The sequence below is a fragment of the Epinephelus fuscoguttatus genome, linkage group LG7 (assembly GCF_011397635.1).
Source record: "Epinephelus fuscoguttatus linkage group LG7, E.fuscoguttatus.final_Chr_v1".
Classification (NCBI taxonomy): Eukaryota; Metazoa; Chordata; class Actinopteri; order Perciformes; family Serranidae; genus Epinephelus; species Epinephelus fuscoguttatus.
Genome location: NC_064758.1, coordinates 34,485,559 through 34,500,160, shown reverse-complemented (window position 1 = coordinate 34,500,160; position 14,602 = coordinate 34,485,559). Strand labels below are relative to the sequence as shown.

General features: G+C 40.0%; 1 protein-coding gene across 1 annotated transcript; it reads right to left on the bottom strand.

Moving 5' to 3' along the window:
- Positions 1-2,503: 2,503 nt before the first annotated feature.
- LOC125891607 (acidic mammalian chitinase-like) lies at positions 2,504-13,494 on the bottom strand. Its single transcript, XM_049580987.1, has 8 exons — positions 13,217-13,494; positions 13,029-13,085; positions 12,137-12,221; positions 11,932-12,077; positions 11,777-11,900; positions 11,524-11,685; positions 10,380-10,512; positions 2,504-2,523 (listed from the first exon to the last, which is right to left on the bottom strand). Exons 1-8 carry the CDS (start codon positions 13,492-13,494, stop codon positions 2,504-2,506), a joined length of 1,005 nt encoding a protein of 334 aa, XP_049436944.1.
- Positions 13,495-14,602: the final 1,108 nt, after the last annotated feature.

Here is a 14,602-nt window from a genome sequence, read left to right as displayed (position 1 = left end):
CTATCTAGCGCCGAGGTGAATGTTTATTTAGAAATCTAAACCATGTTACGATATTGTAATGAATCCCTCACAAGCAGGAGATCAGAGGAGCGTTCGGGAAAAAGGCCAGTTTATTTGAGCACTCCAGAAACTCCGGTAACACTCCAGGGGGTAAAAGACTCCGTCCCAAACTCTGACTCTTCTAGCATAACACACACACTCATTTACCATACCGAGTGGGGACCCCCTCCCCTCTCTGCTCCACCAATCTCCAGCCCGCACACTGACTGACAGCGTAGCCTGTAAACAGAGCTCAGCTGTTTATTTAGCCTAGCAATATCTCCGGACTATAGTAGCTGCAATGAACGACTTTGAACGAAATTTTGAAGAGTTTCTTGTAGCGGACACAGACCCAGAGCCATACCTGTTTGAGCCGGAGCATACAGATGAGGAACCTGGATACTGAGCGGGCGAGAAGAGAGGCTGAATGCACAGAATGGGATTCGGTGCTACTGCTACCATCGTTGGGGAGATATATCATCAGGAGGAAAAGCGCCACAGAGAGTGCATCACAAGGAGTGAAGTTGTGTCTTCTTTTCCTCGCAGATGATGGTTCGGGTTCATTCTCTCCTGTTGCGTGGTAAGTGTGGTCCATTCCCAAACTTTATAACTAAAAGAACTTTTCATTACTCTCTATCGACGAACTACTAACATTCTCTGCTGTTTTCTCCTCCTTCTTCCTTCCTTCCGCTGTCTTCGTTGGTTTATTTATACACGCGAAACATGTTCTCTGGCTGGCTGGATTGTCCGCTCAGTCTGCCGTACATACATGGCGGCGCAAGATGGCGACCTCTCTAAAGCAAGGCCCTTGCTATATATATATATATATATATATATATATATATATATATATATGTAAAAGCATAATTATAAGGCTATGAAAACCAAACGAATTTTATTTTATAGCGATTATACACTTGTATAAACATATTCAGATTGACAGTAAACCATGCCAAATATTACACACTGGCCCTTTAATTCTAGTTCAGTACCAAAGTATTTGTCCTTTCAAGGTCAAGTTCTTTCTACAGTATGATGATGCTTTCATTTTTGGTGTCAAAATTTAAAAATGATGAGTTTTACTGGAAGCCAGAGTTGGAAATGTTATTTGGATGAACTGTTCTATGTTTTTCATGAATTTTCTGTTTAATCTATCCTGACTAAATACTGATTATTTACACTATGTGTAATGGGAAAGAACACTTGGTTGCCATACCAGGTAAAGGTCGATGAAATTGTAGCCTGTGACTGAGGATTTCAAACTGCACTTTAAACTTAATGTTAGACGGTGAATCTTAATAGCCCTTGTGAATTGTATCACAAAGTAAGCTTTGAATTCATCTCTGAAATAAGTCACATTAATATAACTTGTATGTATACATACTTTACAAAATTAACAGCAGGGTAAATCAGGGACATAGAGCAGTGTTTAAAAACAGGTCTTTGGTAGTCCTGTGATGTTTATATTAATTAACTGTGAATGAATGGTGGCAAAAGCAAACAGTACAAGTGAACACAGAATGTTCCCCTGAGTATTTCATCTGTTTACAGATGCTGGTCACCATCATAAGATGGCATCATGTTTCATAAGGCACACAAAGTCAGTATTTTTTTCATTATTTAACCATTTTTCACCAGTAAAAGCCAGGTAAGGATAACTACGACATATCTTTTTAAATGTTATTTAAATGCTATATCTATACTCTAGCTTGTTGAGGCCCAGATATTGTTACCTCAACAGTAAGTTTTTACTTGTCCCCTGCTTTTTTGAGTGTCAGTTAGCATAATGAGTTTTATATTCTGTGGTGTGTGCATCATTAATACTAAGCATTTGGCTGAGGCCAGGTTGTGGGTTACATAAAATATTGGAATGATCATTTTGGTGCATGTTGCACACAGCTTTGTTTGGTTTACTTCTACAGTTAAAGGAGCTATATGTAAGAAATCCAAAGCAAATAGTCGTAAAATCATCTTAATATGTCACAGAGACTAAGGAATAATGTTCATTTTACATACTGATCACCGACAACAATAGTACAGCCGGAATATTCGCAATTAAATAAAAAAATTTACGGTCTGCAAATCATATGTATGTTTTGAATTTGTGTTTTGGCCTGTTGTGCCACCGCCGTCTACCAGTCACACAGTCAGTAGAGTCTCAGCATCAGTTACAGTTATGACTGAGCTACAGCAGCACGGGGGGCGGACACGACTTGCGGCAGTATTTTGAATTTGAGTGCAGTAACCGTTTTGGCCACATTCTTACATACAGTGCCTTTAAAGGGACAGTTTGGATCTTTTTAAGTGGGGTTGTATGAGTTACTTATTCATAGTCAGTGTATTATATAGGTCTACAGTGAATGTCAGTTGGCCTGCCCCCAGTTTAGAGAAGCACGCTGGAGTATCGGCATGGAAGTTAAGCAGTATACTGCTGTGGGTGCTGTAGGGTGCAACAAAACATATTTTAGCTACCTGAAGTTCCACCTGAAACAATCAAAAACAGTTTAAGAGTACACTATTGAGAATATTTTTACTGCTTTACCTTGCCACTTTAACAATGAACTGAAGTTGTTCAGTGGCTTCAGTTCTCCGTCTGTGCTTTCATTGAGGCCACCAGACTCCACTGACAATAACAGAATTTTACGTCAGTGAACAAGGGAATTGCTGGAACTAACTGATCGAAGCAGCTGTCGACCAGCAGCTCCTTTGTTCAGCTGTGTTAAATCAGTATTTTCCTCAGTGGAGTCTGGCTTTCAAAAAACCAATATAACAGCGTCAGCTTCGTGTCTGACGGCAAGATTAAGTGAATATATTCTAAATATACTGTACGCTTAAACTATTATTGATGCTTTTTTTTAGGAAGATAAAATATGTTTTGTTGGTGACCCATCCACAGCAGCACATTGCTCAGCTTAGCTCCTGCTTGCTTTTCCAAACTGGGGGCATGCTGACTGACATCTACTGTAAGAAATCCACTGACTTTGGATAAGTCCCTCATACAACCCCATTTCAAAAGATCCAAACTATCCCTTTAAGATGTATCCAGCAGCTACTGATGTTGTCAGCACCCAACCAAAACATCTAAGGATTATTTTCCAAAAGGGAATCTCGATAAACGCTCAAATTGTGATCCGTCCTTATACCACAGGTCAAGACGTGAAAAAACAGATTCCACAGTAGGATGGGTATCACTCAACATAGTTTCATCATCTACTTTAGCTCTGCCGATTTAAAAATAGTCTGAGAATACTGGAAGGAGATTGCAACTGTACCATCACATTGTCAAACCCAACTACCTGCTTCATAAATATTCCTCTTTTTACCAGATCCATGATGTTTTCACTTCGCTTTATCAGGAATAACAACACACAATCATAGCTTTAACAACATTAATGTAATGTTATGTTTAAAAAAAGAAATAAGGTGATCAGAGTCTAGAGAAACAATAACAATCCAGCTGTCAAATGCCAAAGAACAGAGAGGACTTGGTGCTCAGCATCCAACCACACTAACAGTATCACACTTACCACACATGTATCAATGAAGGTACGATGAAGTTAAGATCTGATCAGGTCTGATCTAACTAAAAATCATGCATATCATTGGCACAACCACGGTAATAATGACATTAGGTACAACAAGCGAAAAGAGAAGGAGTCTACATGGTGTCTGCTTGTTCACTCTACCCCTCCACCTTTCTCCCTAAAATGTATTTAGTGTAGCTAGTTATAGAGATAGAGCAGGTATAGAAATATAAAAAGCAACAAGAAAGAAATCGCAAGTGGGTCGTTAAAATCAGAGTAAAAGGGATACTTACAAAGTTACTGATGAAAGAAGCAAATATGGTGTCTTACTTGTAAGTGATGAATGACTGACAGATGTCTGGCTGTGCTGTTTTAAATGAGGTAGACAGCAGACAGGGTGTGACAGTTAACTGGGGTGTGGATAATTACTGCATGTTGCAATGTCCAAAACAATCAGATTCTGATGGAAGGTGGAACAATAGAGCAAAGCAAAGATACCTCATGCCAGGCCCTTTTGACTTTAAACTCAAATTTTATTCACTGAATTAGCATGATATCAACATGTTCACATTTCTGTTTGTTAAGGAGGTTCTTTCTCTCTTTTAGGGGGACTGAGAACCCCACAGTCATCAGTGTTAATGTGCACCAGAGTCTGATTCAGACCACTCAGAAAGTGTTGTTTTTGATGAAACTAATCTAAGAACAAATTTCACATTGTGAGCTTTTAGTGTCTTGTAATTACTTGCTTAAAACTCTATCAAGTGACCAATAATTGCAATGCAATAATTCAGTGGTACTTTAAAGGTTTTTTTCTGGTAATCAGCAGAAAGAGCAGAAATAATTAAGCAATATCACACTCGAGCTCGTGATGTTGTACTGTGATATCGTTGCGGCTGTGATTCGGTCGTAGGCACGAGGCCGCAGGCCGAGTGCCGAAGACAATTACAGCCGTGACGATATCACAGTACAACATCACGAGCTTGAGTGTGATATTGCTTTTATACAACAGTTCAACAGTTAAATAAGCAAGGCTGATTAAGAAATGTTGAAAAATGAGGACAAAATAGATAATTTAAGCATTTTATTTGTCTTCCGCCAACAAAAATAGTTCCCTCAGGACTCCGCTGTCACCGTTGCTATGTAACGCAGACATGGTGCGCCAGGCACTTACTCTTTACACACATTTATCTGCACGTTTCCATTAATTGTGCAGCCGGTGAAATAAGTCTCTGGTGACTGCATGGTGGACTGTCGCTTCACAGGCACAGCCGACTCTGCCTTCTGATCTGACAGTATGTTGCTTTTCTCCAAGTCATTGAGCTCTGCTGATGAAACACTGACAAACCTGGATGTGTGCTCAGATGGATTCAGCTTCTCCTCTCCCTCATCTCCCTCTGATGACCATTCATAGTTCAATTCAAAACTTATTTTAGGAAATAAATCCATATTTTTGGCTGTTTGACAGTGGATGAATTAATTAGCCTACAACGCAACTGCTGACCTAACTGACACTAACCGTCAGTTTCGATTTGATTGTTGATTGCAATCAGTTGTGAGGGGGAGTGATACATACAGTACAGGCCAAAAGTTTGGACACACCTTCTCATTCAATGCGTTTTCTTTATTTTCATGACTATTTACATTATAGATTCTCACTGAAGGCATCAAAACTATGAATGAACACATGTGGAGTTATGTACTTAACGAAAAAAGGTGAAATAACCGAAAACATGTTTTATATTCTAGTTTCTTCAAAATAGCCACCCTTTGCTCTGATTACTGCTTTGCACACTCTTGGCATTCTCTCGATGAGCTTCAAGAGGTAGTCACCTGAAATGGTTTTCCAACAGTCTTGAAGGAGTTCCCAGAGGTGTTTAGCACTTGTTGGCCCCTTTGCCTTCACTCTGCGGTCCAGCTCACCCCAAACCATCTCGATTGGGTTCAGGTCCGGTGACTGTGGAGGCCAGGTCATCTGCCGCAGCACTCCATCACTCTCCTTCTTGGTCAAATAGCCCTTACACAGCCTGGAGGTGTGTTTGGGGTCATTGTCCTGTTGAAAAATAAATGATCGTCCAACTAAACGCAAACCAGATGGGATGGCATGTCGCTGCAGGATGCTGTGGTAGCCATGCTGGTTCAGTGTACCTTCAATTTTGAATAAATCCCCAACAGTGTCACCAGCAAAACACCCCCACACCATCACACCTCCTCCTCCATGCTTCACAGTGGGAACCAGGCATGTGGAATCCATCCGTTCACCTTTTCTGCATCCTCACAAAGACACGGCGGTTGGAACCAAAGATCTCAAATTTGGACTCATCAGACCAAAGCACAGATTTCCACTGGTCTAATGTCCATTCCTTGTGTTTCTTGGCCCAAACAAATCTCTTCTGCTTGTTGCCTCTCCTTAGCAGTGGTTTCCTAGCAGCTATTTGACCATGAAGGCCTGATTCGCGCAGTCTCCTCTTAACAGTTGTTCTAGAGATGGGTCTGCTGCTAGAACTCTGTGTGGCATTCATCTGGTCTCTGATCTGAGCTGCTGTTAACTTGCCATTTCTGAGGCTGGTGACTTGGATGAACTTATCCTCAGAAGCAGAGGTGACTCTTGGTCTTCCTTTCCTGGGTCGGTCCTCATGTGTGCCAGTTTTGTTGTAGCGCTTGATGGTTTTTGCGACTCCACTTGGGGACACATTTAAAGTTTTTGCAATTTTCCGGACTGACTGACCTTCATTTCTTAAAGTAATGATGGCCACTCGTTTTTCTTTAGTTAGCTGATTGGTTCTTGCCATAATATGAATTTTAACAGTTGTCCAATAGGGCTGTCGGCTGTGTATTAACCTGACTTCCGCACAACACAACTGATGGTCCCTGATTTGGCCTGTACTGTACACAGTGAAATAACCGTGATGTTGTACTCCAATATCATCACGGTTTTACTGTCTCTCGACCAATCAGATTGCAGGGCTGGAACTAACTGTTGTATAATATGCAATAAAGATTCAGACTTAAACGATGTTGCAATTTCATTGTCAGCATTGTCTTAAAACACTAGACCACTAGAACATTTTAACAATAACAAAATGTTTTCTCTGGCATGTATCAGTCAAAAGGTGAATATTCACCTGCTGTTCCTGCCCAATTCTTGAGAGACATCTTGTAAACAACAATTATGTTTAAACAACGTCATGATATGACGTGTGATGTATGTCAAGTTAAGGTAACTGTTAAAGACAAAGTAACAATACATGCATAGAACAAGGCTACAATTAGTCGAAATGAGCAGCGGCGGCATTCTCATGTAAGGTGTGTTTAATTATACAGTGGTTAAAAATAAACCAGCAAAAGGTTAGCTTTAATGACAAAGACAGCAATTAATGCCATAATGAACAGCACAATCATCAAATAAGGCATGTCCTCAAACAATGTTATACGCAGCCAAGTAAATAGCACACACACCCAACTGGGTTAGAAACACTCATGTCCCACCTTGTTATTATTTTTTATTCACGAACAGCACTAAATAGTACTTTGTGTTGATAATTGTTGGCTTGAATGAAAGCAGTCGCTGCTTCCCAATAATAAAGAGCAGACTGACCCAGAATATTGCTTAAACCCTGGCTGGATTACAGAATGAGCCCTTGGGCCCAAAGTGGCAGGGGGCCCTCTGGCCTTCACTTGCAACATGTCACTCAAATTAACAAGTACCGACCAGAAGAAGACTCGAAATGACCACAAAGAGATACAAAACAACCAAAATAGACACAAAATTACCTCAAAGAGACACAACTACAAAGAGACGAAAAGCCACCACAAAGTCTGTGTCTTGCTTCTTTGTAGGAGAGGTGGTGGGGCCTGTTTCCAGGGGTCCATCTTCTCATAATCCACCTCTTGTCTTAAGCCCCATTCGCATGGGATTAGTATTACCTGAAACCTCATGTGATTTAAGAATACATCCCCCACATCTGTGTTTCATTTGCAAGATAAACAAAGTCTGTATTTTACTCAAATTTACTCCCAGTTATGATGTCAGTGTTACTATTAACAGGCTACCACATAAAAACAGTTGAGCCTGTTGAAAGATAGAAAATGTTTCCCTTCTGCATGTAGTCAAGCATGTCATCCATCTCATCTCTCGAGATTTTGCTCTTGTGATGGATTTGGGCTTGCCTTCTTCAAATGGATCTCCATGCTGTGTAGTGAGATCAGAGAAACTTGCATTTGTAATTGCCAATGCAGTCTGTCTAATTCTCGTCCATGTAAGAGGCAGAAAAAAGCATTTGAGAAACAAAAAAACTAGCAAAAAAAAAAAATGCAGTGATGCCAACCACAGAGATGCCAATTCAAACAGGACTAACATTATTACATTACCTCTGTGTTTGGCAAAATATGGTGGGTAATCTCCAGCAACAACTGCACTTCCTCTGGAGGCTCAACTGGTTTGGGGGTGGTTAGTCTGAGTGGGTGGAAGTTTGCTGCATAGATCAGCCTCTCATTGGGCGGAGCGAGCCACCCGCTGAAGTCCCGCCCCACCACCTCTTGTTGTGTAGCAGTTTTCAACATTTCAACACGTTCCTTTACTAACTTTTGCAGTGTTTGATCTTGCGGGGATGTAGCCATTTTTCTGCCATAGTTTGCATCCTGTAGGCGATATTTTTGTGGGCGTGTTACACCAAAACCTGTTTTCCCCCGGCAATATTTTTGCAAGCGCACCGTTGCTGTGGCACCGCCCAGAACGATTGTGATTGGTTGAAAGAAATAAAAAAAGCCGGGGCGTTTTTTTTTTCCAATCTTAAAGTGAGAGTCGGTGCAGCCAGACCTTTCTTTTCTTGAGAAAGGTCTGGTGAGCGAGACTAGTGGGTGATAAGCTCATAACGCTTTTTTGTAGCTCCCCCATTCATCAACTTCTCTGTTTATATTTGTTTATATATTCTGTCACAATGACCAGTAAGATCATTGGCGTGCTCCTCGATCTGTCTCACATTTTTTGTAAGAGAGCAATTCCAAAGGCTCAAAGTATTTTTCAGTTTGCTCTTCCTCTCTGGAATGGAGAGTTTGAGCTACTCTTCTTAAGACTGCCAAAGGCTGTCTTACTTTTTATTTTTTATTTTTTTTGTGGCTTGATGCATTCATGTTCTATGTATTTACTCGTATTTTTTATACTGTTCCTTAGTCTGTGTGCCTATGTGTTTTTCCTGGCTGCGAGACTATTGACCCTCTGGGACAGTAAAGTTGAAGTTTATAACAAACAGTGAGCTAGAAGGACCACGAGAGAGAAACCGTTATAAAAAGATGTATTTTAAAGTTCCTTTACCAGGGCCCTCTGCTCAGCACCACAAGACAAGAGAGCAGCTCCTACTTATTTTTCCAGATTTTAAATGACTCACAGCAGCTCTAGTCCAGAGTGATGGGATTGAAGCAGCCATTAATACTTAGAAAATAGGCCATTATATCATAAAATGTTTACAGAGGTAATTATTGTCATAGTTACTTTGCCCTGCAGTTGTGATGTTTGATGAGCCACACATCAAACCCTTTTGGCGTTACACTCTTTATTCTAGATACCTGTGTCTAATTTGTTTAGCTTCCACTTGTATTGGGTAGTTATTTGTTTATGCCAGTGTTTTTATGTTGAATTGCTAACTTTATATCTGTTATTTATTTGCTTTGTGTCAGCATGATGGCATTAGATTGTTGTTTTTCTTTAAGTGTGTCTAAATAATCCCATAAGGGGTGGGCCATGATGAAACGGCCAGACATGAAAATAAACAATTAATTAATTTTTATTAACTTTTTACTGTGGCCTTTTATTAATAAGAATAAACAACGTCGCTGAAGAGATTTTATAGTGGACAACAGCTGTTGGAAGATTCTTTAAAAAACGGCGCTGTGTCTGTGATCTTCGTGGCTTCCTCTCGGATGCATACAGTTTATAGTCTGGCTGCTTGTCACTACCTTATTATGAAGTCCTGACCTCACCTGTGCGCTGTGGGGATGCATCCCGACCTGGAGGTAAATACTCTGCCATAAATTCTAGTGGGTCGTAAACTGTGATTGAGAGAGACGACTTTTGAATGAGTCCATACATTGTTTTAAAGGAAAATCCTGCATAGTGTGTGTTTAACATGTACATGCATTTATAAATGAATGAAAGTATATGTAATTCACTGGTGAAAAATTGGGTGTCATGACATTAGTCATAGTTTTGTTTGCTTACTGAAAAGAGTTGGAAGTGAAATAAATGTAATAATATTCCCATTATTTTGGAATTTCAGTGGCGACAGGAAGCCTATGGAAGCCCATCTGAAAATGGTGGTGCTGACATTTCATGCATACATTTTCAAAGTGTTCCACCTTAAAAGCAAGCATAGCCATTATTATGTATGTTTTATAGAATCAACATTGATAAATCAGAAGAAATTGTTAATAAAACATCTTTTTACAATACCAATTTCTCATTCTCCACACCAGTACAGGGGTTTTCAGAAGCAGGAGTGACTGTTGTGGAAACGGCTGTTTTGGGAGTTGTTGTGGCAGTGTTTGTTGTAGCTGTATGGTCAGGAAAAACTAAAAGAACGAGAATCAGATATTTTGTGAACTCTTTAACTCTGTTTTATCAACACATCATATTTTCATATCACTGAGCATGACTGCTGAGATTTCTTCATAGAAAGAGCAGATATTTGCACTCTGCATGATAAAATGTAATAAAGTCAATAACAGGTGATTACATTAAGGCTGACCTAATTAAATCAAATACACACACAAAACCACCGGCCCATGTCAGGATAGGATAGAAACATTTTGGATTTTGATTACCTGGACACAGGAGAGTGTGCAGGTGGCTGATGAAAGGGTTGTTGCCCTGTTTACAGAACTGTCCACTAGTGTCATCCAGGTCCAGAGACCAGACAAAAGCTCCTCCAAAGTTGTTAGCCTTTAGGTAACTGGTCTGAGAGGATGATGAACAAAACACTTTAACCACTGATGTCATGTTAGGAATTACTGAGCAATACTTTAGTATGAATGAAGCAGATGACTACCTTAACTTCAAGGCTGTAGTGATTGTCAAATCCAACCCACTGATTTCCTGTGGTGGCGTATGGAACGCTCTGACCGGACTTCTACTCTTTCAAGATAAAGGCATGTGTATATATATATATATATATATACATACATACATACATACATACGTGTATGTGTGCATGTATATGTGTGTACATGTATATAATATCTTATCAATTTGAGTTAAAAGGTAGTGAAGAGCACCAAAATCCAAGCACAATCACTGTGTTGAGTTGTATTATCAAGATATTATCAATGTATAATTAGTTAATTACCACTGTGTTATCAATACATTACTGCATCATCAATATGTTATCACTGTGTGAATTTAAAAGATAAGCCAAGCAAGATCCAAATATAATAGTAGAATGAAGCCCCTATAGTAAAATCAAGCCAGGAGAATGGAGGGGGGAGCTGGAGAACAGAGACACCAGGACACATTGGCAGGCAAATAGACACCATAGTACATGCAAGGCCTGGGACATACAAACACCCTGAGGCCAGTCCAAGCACCTGCAACATACACACCAACTCAAACTTGGATGATTGGGATACATCAAAGAGGGGGAGATCAGATATGGAAGACGTAAAGTGCTGAGGTTGACACTTTTGTGAAGGAAGGCCCCCCCAACCGGTTTTAACTGGTTTTAGGGGTCTGTCAGGGTTCAAGTGACATAGAAGTGATGTTGTGACGTATATGACTTAGGAAAAATAAGGGTAATTCTGCACATATGATTGGTTACCAAACTCAAGAAAGTGAGCAAGAGAGAGAGAGAGAGAGAGAGACTAGGTATAAAGGTCAGTGCCCGAGCCTTTTGGGTTCAGTTCTTGGTTTGGACCACCAACTCAAATGGGTTTATTTGGATGTCATCTCTGAGCAAAGAATAAACCCTCTTGCATTGGACTTCTGATCAGCCTCATAAGAGGCCCAGAGTCCTTCTTCACCAGTGAAGAGACCTGCTATACCAGCACCACTGGCTGGTGCTCCAACAACACTGGATGCAGAGGAGAGGTTAAAAACTCGCCTGTATGCCGCTAACCCCATGTTTATGGCATAGTCCTACAATGTGGAGAAAAAAACAACTGGGATGATATGACATCTCTAAATGAAAAGGCATTTATACAGTTAGAATATGAATTCCTGTACTTACAGTGTTAAAGTAGGTTTTGTTTCCAGTGTCCTGGGATCCCTGATATAAGGGGCTGTGATGTCCTGTGACACTTTCCCAGGGGCCGTGAAAGTCAAATGTCAGCGCATTAATGAAGTCCAGGTACCTCATTAAGAATTACATCAAGGAAGTTTTACGTTGCAATCTGTGGGACTTCATAACTGGCATCGATGATTGCTTTCTCAGCAGAGACACTGGCAGTGATCAGTAATCGGTTATCTGCTGTTCCCTCAGCCATAAAGGCCTCTTTGAGCTCCTGTACAACACAGAAGCACAGTTCAGTCTCAGTTAAATATAAAAAGGTAATATTTTCATAAATTCTATATACAGCATATTTCTGACATCGAAACCATTTGCTCTCAGTAGTGTGATAGCAGACCTGATAAACTTTGCTCTGTTTTGTTGTGTTGCCACCATTGCACTGAATCTGGTAAACATTTAAACAAAACAGTGTTTTAAAGATGACACTCCACAAACTGCATTTAAGGACTGCATTTTAAGAGCACAAACACAAAGTGCAGCACAGAGCACAAGGTCATGTAGCAAAGACCAACATACAGCCATAAGTAAATGGCCAGGTTACCATGTTTAACACATGTGAAACACATTTTGTGAGTTTCAGTGGAGTAATATTTGTAGAAGTAGGAGTAAATGAAAATGCTTTTCCATGGGCCATGGGTGATGCATTCAGCTGCACTTACTTTGCATTAGATTGAATGCAAACACTCACTGGTTTGCCACAAACACATTACATTTTGTCATATCTTTTTTAAGGGAATGTTGTCACACATAACAAAAAAAATGTAAATCTTTCAATAAAACACCAATTCATTTGCAGATACTAACAATACTGACCCCTTTATGTGCACATATTTGTGTGATTCTTCTCCAGCGACGGCTGTTGGTTCCCCATGATGTCATGAAGATATCAGATATCAACATTCCTGCTTGTTGAACTATGTTGCAGTGTTTGCATTAATATATTGTTGCTAAAAACTGACATTTTGTGTGCTGATAGGATCAGGGAATTAACTTATTTATGTACTTAAATACCATCTCACTCTGCTACCTCATTTATATGAAACCACATACAATGTATGCTGTGCAGAGCACAAAAAACACATGGACACAACAAGTTTCATGGTCAGAAAATACCAACGTGTTGAAGTGATGATTACACTTGTCTTTTCAATGACACACAAAAAAGACCTCAGTGTTCATGTAAGTAACTCACTTTTGTGTGTTAAAGTTCAGGCCACCAACAGCCAACAGGGTTTTAAGCAGTGGATTTCTGTGGAGCAAAATAGTTCAGTAATGATTGTTTAACAAAACAGGAAATTCAGCATCATTTCCACAATATTTATAGACTAAGGGGACAAAAGTGAAAAGGTCTGAATGCACTGATTTGGCTGAAGCACTGACCTGGTTTTGAGTCCACTGAAGGCCTGATAGCGTAGTATGTCAGTTGCTGTGCTTGGGACCAGCCTGGGTTGTTTTTTAATGTCAGAGAAGGCGTAGATCAAGTTGGTACACTTGTTTGGATCAATATTTGAAACCGTGAACTTCCCTCTTTTTTCAGACAAGCTGTTGTAGTAACACACCAGCCTGTGGGAAGAGGCTGAGGGAGAGGCTGAGAGAGAGGCTGGGGTAGAGGCTGGGGTAGAGGCTGAGGGAGAGGCTGAGGTAGGAAGAAAAATCATGATGGTTCTAATTTGTTTCTGGAGACATTATATTAAAGTCCTTGTTAACCAACAATGAGTTAGTGAGATTATTTATCTGCTGGTAAAACTGTTGTTTATTAATTATTAATAATGTATGTTGTAAACTTACCCAAGCTGGCCATCATCAAACAGAGACCTTGAAAGTGACAGACTGGTCAGTATTTAGGTTAAAAATGTAGCTTAAGAGGTCAGTTTGCCCAAATTCCAAATTCCATTCACTCTCATTAATCTGAGAGACGTGTAAGCAATGCAAAAAATATCTTTATGGTTAGATACCACTGGAGGAAAATGAGAAAATGTGTGTTTTTGTGATTTGGGTGAATTGACTCTTTAAGGAAACAAAACACGAGCAGCATGTCTTACCTGCAGTCAGAGTGAGCCTGCACATGTTGTCACTGTGTGGATAAGCAGAGGAAATAGAAAAAAAAAAGTTTGATATGGATCTGAAAAAACAACAGGATTTTCAAACAAATCCTCACTCTGTTATAAACAACAATATAGTTCAAGTCAGAAAACAGCGCAACTAATTCTCAGTATTAAAAACGAAGAAGCAAAATATGGTCTAATAAAATCAGAGTTAAAGGGATACTTACAAAGTCATGATGAAAGAAGCATATACTGTCTCTCTGCTGTGACTGATGACTGGTGGATCTCTGGATGTGCTGCTTTAAATCAGGTGGACAGCTGACAGGGTGGGGCAGTTCACGAGGGTGTGGATAATTACTGCAATGTCAGAATTTCCAAAGCAATCGGATGCTGATTGAAACTGGGTCAGTGGTTAAAAGTCACCTCATGCCAGGCCCTTTTGACTTTACATTCAAATTTTGGTCACGCTTATAGAGGAACTGAGAGGCCTGCAGTCATCAGTATTGATGTGGGCTACAGATTCACACAGAGGAGAAGTTATGTGCAACGAAGGTCTCCTACCAGACTCAAACCAGGAGAGTTTCAACTTATTGTCAGCATCTTAAATCCCTAGACCACCAGGACGCCCTACGTCTGGGGTATATTTGTAGCCAATAATCCAGCAAGTCTATATTTATGTTAGCTCCATCAACTATTCAGACCAAAACAAAACAAAACAAAA

What these genes read in the sequence shown, in the direction of transcription:
- LOC125891607 (XM_049580987.1), bottom strand. Translation starts at nt 13,494, where the DNA reads ATGATTTTTCTTCCTACCTCAGCCTCTCCCTCAGCCTCTACCCCAGCC. An exon ending in TGAGAGCAAATGGTTTCGAT is followed by an intron (nt 12,078 to 12,136) that starts GTCAGAAATATG and finishes TATTTAACTGAG; the next exon opens with ACTGAACTGTGCTTCTGTGT. An exon ending in AGGCTGATCAGAAGTCCAAT is followed by an intron (nt 10,513 to 11,523) that starts GCAAGAGGGTTT and finishes TCATCCTCTCAG; the next exon opens with ACCAGTTACCTAAAGGCTAA.